Raw genomic sequence first — 7,767 nt, forward strand, 5'->3', positions numbered from 1 at the left:
GCACAACGCGCACATGAACCTGCCGACGGGGACACTGAACCCCCGCTCGTGGAGCCGCACGAGGCTCACAATGTAGCCGCTGGGGGGATTCGGCTCGGTCTCCTCCGGCCGCGGAGGGATCCACACCGGCCGCGACGAGTTGGTGTTCAGCGGCAGGAGCCTTTCGGCGACCAGCTGCTCCAAGACTGCCGCGGTGGCGGTGGATCTCCCCCACGGTAGCGGCTCCTTGATCTGCGCCATCGCTTCGAATCGGCAGGGAGCACGGGGAACAAGCTCGAACGATGGCTAAGGTGCACTCTTTCCTCTTCTTCTTCCTCCTCTCGCTCTTGGCTCTGGGCTTCGGATGCAGGGGAGGCAGAGAAGGCAGGGAAGCCGAGAGCAAAATGGCCAAGTGAGCCCAATCGATTCCCCCTTCTCCGCTTTTATCCACCACGCCGGGCGGATTCGCCGCCGCGGCCCCGAATCTACCGCATTGAATGCGGAAGATTTCGCTGCCGCCGACAGCTGGGCCCCACGACCACGGAGGCTCCCACGCGCGCTTTCGGCAATAATTATGGCGCGGTGACCGACGGGGCGCGGCGGGACTGTGGCGCCGTCCCATCCGCTAGCCGCCGCCCACGCCTCTCCGCTTGCCCAAGGCAGCCGCCTGAAAAAAAGGCGCGCCCACACTGCACCGCACATACCGGGCCACGTCGCCCACGACTAGCGGAAGACCCGCGCGCACGACCGGCGACTCCGCACCGTTTAGCGAACCATTACGGAATATTCCCTCTAGGGATTCCTTACCGTCGAAGGAATTCGATTTCGAGGCCTTACTGATCAGGGGTTCGAAGCCTAGCCCGTCTAGGGTTCGACAGGCGCCCCAGATCGCCAGAGTCAGGGACTGCATGGGCGTGCCATACAAGCTACCCTCGAATGCGGAGTTCGAGGCGCCCCACGCAGTGTTCGAGGCCTTTCGAGGGTGCCTAGCAGGGGGATCCCATCGAGGGGGAGCATCGAGCCCTCAGACCCTATCAAACGGGTCCGTGCCCCGCCTAGCGAACCTTTGCGAGTGCTTTATGTGACGTGTCCCCGGACCGCAAGCCGACCCTTATCGAACGGGGTACGGACGTCCACTTGAGCCACCCGATAACAGTTCACTGAAGCAACCATGGCTCGCGGCCCGGGCATGGATAGTATGGCGAGCTTCACCCCTCCTCCCTACAGAAGGGCGACGAGGGTCATAACAAAAAGTCGAGGGTCCCCTGAACGCCTTCACGCAGGCCAAGGCTCGGGGGCTCCTCGCACCGCGGCTCAGGCCGCACCCTCGAATGAATCGGCTACCGTCGATCGTGGAATCCCACGTGTCTAACAAACCTCCCACGCTTACACGCGCCTGCCGGATTGTTCAACAGAATCGTGGGTTGCTATGCCAGCACGAAAAATGCCGAGGGCAGCTGAAAAGGACGCTGGGCAGCCACCCCAATCAATCTACCATGCAAGGCGACGTTTATAGCCCTTGGACGAGTGCAAGCACTCCTCCAAGGCCTCGGGGGCTACACCCGCGGGTGCGCTGACGCGCCCCAGCAGAGGAAACTTCACACATTCGAGGATCGAAACCCTCTGCAGACTAGCTCGGACTCTCCCATCAGCACTATGATCTGCATAGACAACTCGGAGTGGCCTCCCCACTGCTTCTCCAACGACGAACCCCGACCTCGGGCTAATCTCCTCCGACAACGCTCGCCGGAGCACTGTCACACCCCCACCGGGCAAACCAAGATCCCCACGGTCAGCACCCGAGTCACGCCCTCGAGGGGTCAAGCCTCTGCAGGGCTGATGCTCATCCCTACAAAGGCTCGGGGGCTACTGTCGGGTACCATGATTAGGGGCACCATAACCAGGGGACTAAATCACCCTTAAAACGCAAAACACATGTCCGGCAATCCGGCCCACCAAGGCCAACAGTTTCCTCCCGATCTGAAGGAAAGGAAAGGACTCAAAGAAGTCCAATCTACAACCCAAGTACACAGTGTGGCCCATCCAAGCCCCCTCAAACCCGTGGAGCAATCTCCGCCTCGCTCGAGGTCTCCCTGCCGAGGCTCTCGACAGCTCCCCGCACCTCCGCTTCGCTCGAGGGTAGCGAACCTACCCTCGGGGAAGCATGCCAACTCCGCCTCGCTCGAGGATAACGAGCCTACCCTCGAGAAAGCGGATCGACTCTGTCTCGCTCGAGGCCACCCCTTGATGGAAAGGACAAACGGCCATCCACTCACCCACCCGCCATACGGAGGCATTAAATGCTAACAACTCTATCGCAGCACTCGGGTCAGACGGCGTCAGGCCGCCACTCCGCACAGCAACAGCGCCCGGAGTCCCGTCCGCCAACTCCGATCACTGCTCCACCATCCCCGGCGCTGTAGCGACTATGGGAACCTGTGACACACTGTGCGGACGTGCTCGGCGTTGCTCCCTCCTCTTTGCTGCCTACTCCTTGTAATTTCTCTGCTGCGGAACCCTCGAACGGCATGGGCATGACCCTCGGGCGCAGCCCGAACCTTGACCCTATCAAGACCCCCGCCTGCAGGACCCTCCGAACGCCGCCACGTCAAGTGCAGTGGATGGTACCCTCTACAGGAGCCACCATGCCGCCTACAGGAGCTGCCAGGACACCGGCGTGATCTCCGCAAGACCAAGGACGACTTGGGACAACCGCCATGCCTGGCGCCATGCTCTTCAGTGCCCCACAGTGTACTTTCTACAGTAGTCACCCACTGCGCACCCCCGATTCGGGGGGAAGACGACGACTTCTCCCCCCTCCCGTACGTGTACTCTGCCCCTCCTTGTGTCTATAAAAGGAGGAGGCAGGCTCTATCTTCACGATGTCATCTCCAACACACACATAACTCGCGGAACACACACACCCGCTCTCTTGAGCCCCGATATTGTCACTTGCCTCAATCACCTCCTCTAGCAGAGACTTGGGAGTTTCCCTCCATCTCTCGCCTTGCTTGTACCCCCTCCTACATGCACCCCCGGTGCGGAATAGTACAGCGCACTCGCACACCCTTGCTGGACGTACGGCCCCGCGGCCGGAACAAAGATAAACCCGTGCATTCCTGTGTTATCTTTCGCATCGACCATCCAGGGTGAGGGATCGCGCAACATTTCACTAGTTGGTGCCGGACCGCCGGGTCAGGACACCGACAGATTTAATGTAAGAGAAAATCATTGCTGGCTGGATAGCTGACAAGCCAGCTGAACAGAGTATATGAATGAGAAATTAGCTTCAAGGTTTTAGTCGATTGAAACATCAAGGATGAAATAGTGGACTTCTAACCGAATGATTGATGGAACTCAGGTACTTGAAACTTGAAAGTAGTCAAATGGCATAGAATTAAACAGAGTGCATCAAAGCACATGAAACAAATCGGATTCAGTAAGGTTCAATAAATCAAGCATTTATTCGGAACAAATTAAAAAAACATATGCAGCTGTACACGTCAATTTTTTCCGGGACATAAAAGGAAGCAAACTTACAACAATGAGATATGCGAAATAGATCATGAAAATAACAGTACCTTGAAGCATTTGAAAAACGACCAATCATTTCTAGGACTCATCACGCCAGAGTTCTCTAGCTACATTTTCATGGTCCGTCCCTCCAATGGTGGAAACAAACTTCATAAAAGAAAGCACCCTTGTTCGGTTGCATAGGTTTTAATCCGAACCGGGGGTCCGGGAATGATAGGTACAACAAGATTTTTATAATAGGTACAACAACAGATCGGAGTTTATTCAGTACCGAAAACTAACTGCAATAAAATAGACTCATGATGAGTACAACAAAAAATTGGGATTGATTCCATACCTTTTAACTTATGGATTGATTCTCGGTCTCTTGTTGTACCTATCATGACTCTATTTGTTACAATTAGTTCTCGACGCGGAATAAATCACGATCTTTTGTTGTATCTATTATGAGTCTCTTGTTATACTAATCATTCCCGATCCGAAATAAATCCCATCTAACCGAACACGACTTAAGAGTGGCGTATATCTACGCTATTAGTGCCAAATTTGTACTATGTTCTTATAGGAAAAATGTCCATGTGTATGTTCCTCATGGAGTCATGGTCTTGTTTTCCTGACCTGCTGGGCCTCAAAACTAGGCATAAATTCACAAGACCCAACCAAGCCCAATTGCATTCTTGCGAAATAGACCCTGGACACCTCTGAAATTAACAAGTATCTCACTGACCGGGCTTCCCCGAGGTGATGCGATTCGCGACTCCTCCAGCGGCCTAGCCAAGTGCCCCCAATTCACAACGCATCCTGCCATCCTCGTCTCCTCTCCCACCCTCGACCGCGATAACACTAGCGACAGCCGCGCTCTCTCTTGATCTCCGCGGGGAGCTCCAGATCTGCAGGCCGGCGGCTCAGCGTCCGGATCGGGAAGCGAAGATGACGGAGGCCTGGGTGCGGAACAAGCCGGGGATGGCCAGCGTCAAGGAGATGCCGCTGGTGCAGGACGGCCCGCCGCCGGGCGGGTTCGCGCCCGTGCGCTACGCGCGCCGGATCCCCACATCGGGGCCCAGCGCCACCGCCATCTTCCTCACCGCCTTCGGCGCCTTCGCGTACGGCATGTACCAGGTCGGCCAGGGGAACAAGGTCCGCCGGTAAGTGCGCACTCACCCAGTCCATTTCGTTGCGTGCCCCTTATATAGCGCTTCTCAGTATAATAGCGGAAACGGATCAATGAAATCGATGCATTGCATTCCTGTTGATATGTCATTGAATTAGTTTGTAACTGATGTAACATCACTCTATCGAACTGCTACTAGTTGGCTAATTTCGGAGGACCAGATCGTTGTACTTTAATTGCGTCTCTAACTTATGATCCGGGTAGTTTCAGACCACCATGGGTACTGAGGATTCTGAAACATGTGGTATCAATGCATCTTTGTACTGCAACAATACATGTTTTCCGGTTGCATGTCATATACAAATACATATTTAACAGATGAATAATAGTCAAAGGTTGCTGCATATCTTAGTTGATGCATTAGAGAGCCAGATGCATGTGATGAACTTCCTATATATATACCTAAGTTTTAGTTGATTATTCAACTGTATCTAGACTGTCCTGGATATCATCTACTCAAATTGTTTAGCTATGGAAGTAGAGGTGAATTGCAGAAATATTGATCATATACTATCCATACCAATTCGTTAAATCTGATTGCATTGTTGAACTCAGGCATCAGCTTGATTTTTATCTCAAAACATAGCAGGTTCTGGTAACATATGGCCTCCAAGTCAGGTAAACCCACCTTATCATTGCCACATTAGTGTCAAGTTGAACAAAAGCACCCTAGGTTGTATATGTGATTGGTAGCGGTGGTTGGGACTTGGGAGTGGGGTGAAGTAGAGAGGTTTGATTGTTAAGAGGTTTCATTAACCAGTCTGTTACAAGGTTTAGATTGTAAAATTGAGAGATGTCAAAATTAAATGTTGAAATATAGAGTTTTCCTTCTTTTAATATTTGATAGTTCAAATTGCCATAAATTATAGTGGCCACCAGCATATTCACACGCAATTTAGGTGAAAGTGACTGTAATAGCTTAGCTTGGTAGGGTTAACTCCTAAATTTGTGGACCTTAACGCTTGCACTGTCATTTGACATTACTATTTATTGTGAAAATTGATTTATTTTTCTTTTTTTTTGAAAGACCTGAAAATGGACTTGTAATTGATGTGATTCTTGCATGATTATTATACCCTTTTTCCCCAGTTAGTTTTCTTTAATGGATAGATTTAGGAACACCAAGCTCTAGTAAAGTATGACATATGTCCTCCTTCTGTTATGTTTCTTGATTTCTTTTCTCTGTATTACTTCTGAGCTTGCTAACTGGCTTTTGTATGCTATGGCTTGATACTAAATTGTGCTGCCATCAAAGTTTTATCTCAGCATGCTTGTTATTGCTCTGCAGTGTTTAGTTGTTCTTCTGATTTTTGCATCCATGTTGTGTTTGGGTTTTAGCTTCTCTAGCATTAAGTTGTCATTATGGCCTATTAGTTCTTTTGAATTTTCACATCCATGTTATATTTGCCTTGAGGTTCATCAGTCTTAGCTTCATGGGTTGAAATTTTGCATACAGTGCGCTCAAAGAAGAGAAGATTGCGGCCCGTAGTGCTATACTGCCGATGCTCCAAGCTGAAGAGGATGAAAGGTACTACTCAATGCTGTGTGTCATTATAATTGTTGTTATATTTTTTCCGGCATTCATGTAACTCTTGAGGTTCGGGGTCCATGATACTATTGTAGATTTGTCAAAGAGTGGAAGAAGTATCTTGAGGAGGAGGCCAGGATCATGAAAGATGTTCCAGGATGGAAGGTTGGCGAGAGCGTGTACAACTCTGGGAAATGGATGCCTCCGGCTACTGGTGAACTCCGCCCTGAGGTTTGGTAAGGGCCTGCTGCCAGCGCTGATAATTTCATCATGTCATGAGGACATGAATAAGGCCTCTAAACCTGTGTACCTTTATTTTTTTCCTTTACCAAGGATCGACTCCTTAAACACCTCTGTTTGTTGTGGTGTGTGAAATTTGACTGGCTAATAATTGGACATATCAAGCCGACTTCCTTGTCTTCCGAATTTTGAACTGTGCTTGCACGTTGATGACGATGCAACATCATTTCCTTGATGTATGTCGTGACTGCCTCAGGAGTTTCTTGGAAACCCATGTATGCGAGAAAGTATGGGATATAAAGAAGATATCCTTGTGTGTTTTTAAGAACAAGTCATCATTGCTTTCTCACACTAGGAGCGTCTTAAGGGCGTGTTTCGATTTCGTTGATGGACATTTTGTGAACTTTAGGCCTTTAATATCTGACGTGTTTCCCTATCACAGTTGCCTTCTGGCACTTGCATGACCTGGTGTTCGTGCGCCAACTCTACCGAAGTTGTGCCACTGAACAAATGCTATGGCACAATCACCACCTCGCCGCAACAAACCAAAGCCGCTAGCTACAGCTCCGCTCCTGGCTCGAAGAATCTGCCTGCATCAATGAAAAGGCGCTGCGCTGTGCTCAAGAATTGACGTGCCTCTGCCTGCCTAGGCCCCAACGCCCGCATAGCCGCGTAGGGCGCACCGTTGACCCTGTGCTCGGCTCATGAATCGCCCCGGCACATCGCAGCAGCGGGTCAGCAACAATGCCGGACAGCCGGAGGCCGCAGCCTCTGTGATCTCCGTGACTCGTAGTGGTTGTTGAGCATGCCATACGAGCGACGGAGCGAGGACGAAGACTCGAGGAGTTGGGGAGGCCGGGAGGGAGACCGACGCCACGGCACCATTCTTTAGTCTTTACTGCAGCGTGCATGGCGCTGTGCCGCAGTCGAACCAGCGGGCAGGCACAGACAGGCGCACGGATCCAAATGCAGATGAGTGGTCGAGTAGGATTTTTGTCCTGGGAGATGTCTGGTTAGGTCCAGGGGCCATGCCGCCATGGCCCATGGCCATGGTCCATGGATGGCTGGATCTGGATGCCAAGGCCTCTTCTCATCTTCTGGCCGGCCTTTGCCCTGGCAGGACCTGCCTGCGGCAGCCATTACTGGACACTGCAACCCTTCAATTACTCTTGGCTTCTCGTGTCGCTGCCCTTTTGGCCATTTCTGCCGTCCTGGCTTGGTTTCTTCTTCTGCTCCGTGCGTGTAGCCTCCTGAGTCCTGCCCCAGCCTCTTTCCGGAACCGTTTCCACGGCGGCACAGCCTATGCATGTGTTGG

At 51.8% G+C, this 7,767-nt stretch overlaps 1 protein-coding gene across 1 annotated transcript; it reads left to right on the forward strand.

Annotated features, from left to right (window-relative positions):
* The first annotated feature begins 3,875 nt into the window (after positions 1–3,875).
* On the forward strand, positions 3,876–6,675 carry LOC120687813 (NADH dehydrogenase [ubiquinone] 1 alpha subcomplex subunit 13-B). The gene is made up of 3 exons (XM_039969836.1): positions 3,876–4,658; positions 6,141–6,212; positions 6,308–6,675. Exons 1-3 carry the CDS (start codon positions 4,444–4,446, stop codon positions 6,450–6,452), a joined length of 432 nt encoding a protein of 143 aa, XP_039825770.1. The 5' UTR covers positions 3,876–4,443; the 3' UTR covers positions 6,453–6,675.
* The last annotated feature ends 1,092 nt before the right edge of the window (positions 6,676–7,767 follow it).

The sequence above is a fragment of the Panicum virgatum genome, chromosome 9N, assembly GCF_016808335.1.
Source record: "Panicum virgatum strain AP13 chromosome 9N, P.virgatum_v5, whole genome shotgun sequence".
In the NCBI taxonomy this organism is placed as follows: domain Eukaryota; kingdom Viridiplantae; phylum Streptophyta; class Magnoliopsida; order Poales; family Poaceae; genus Panicum; species Panicum virgatum.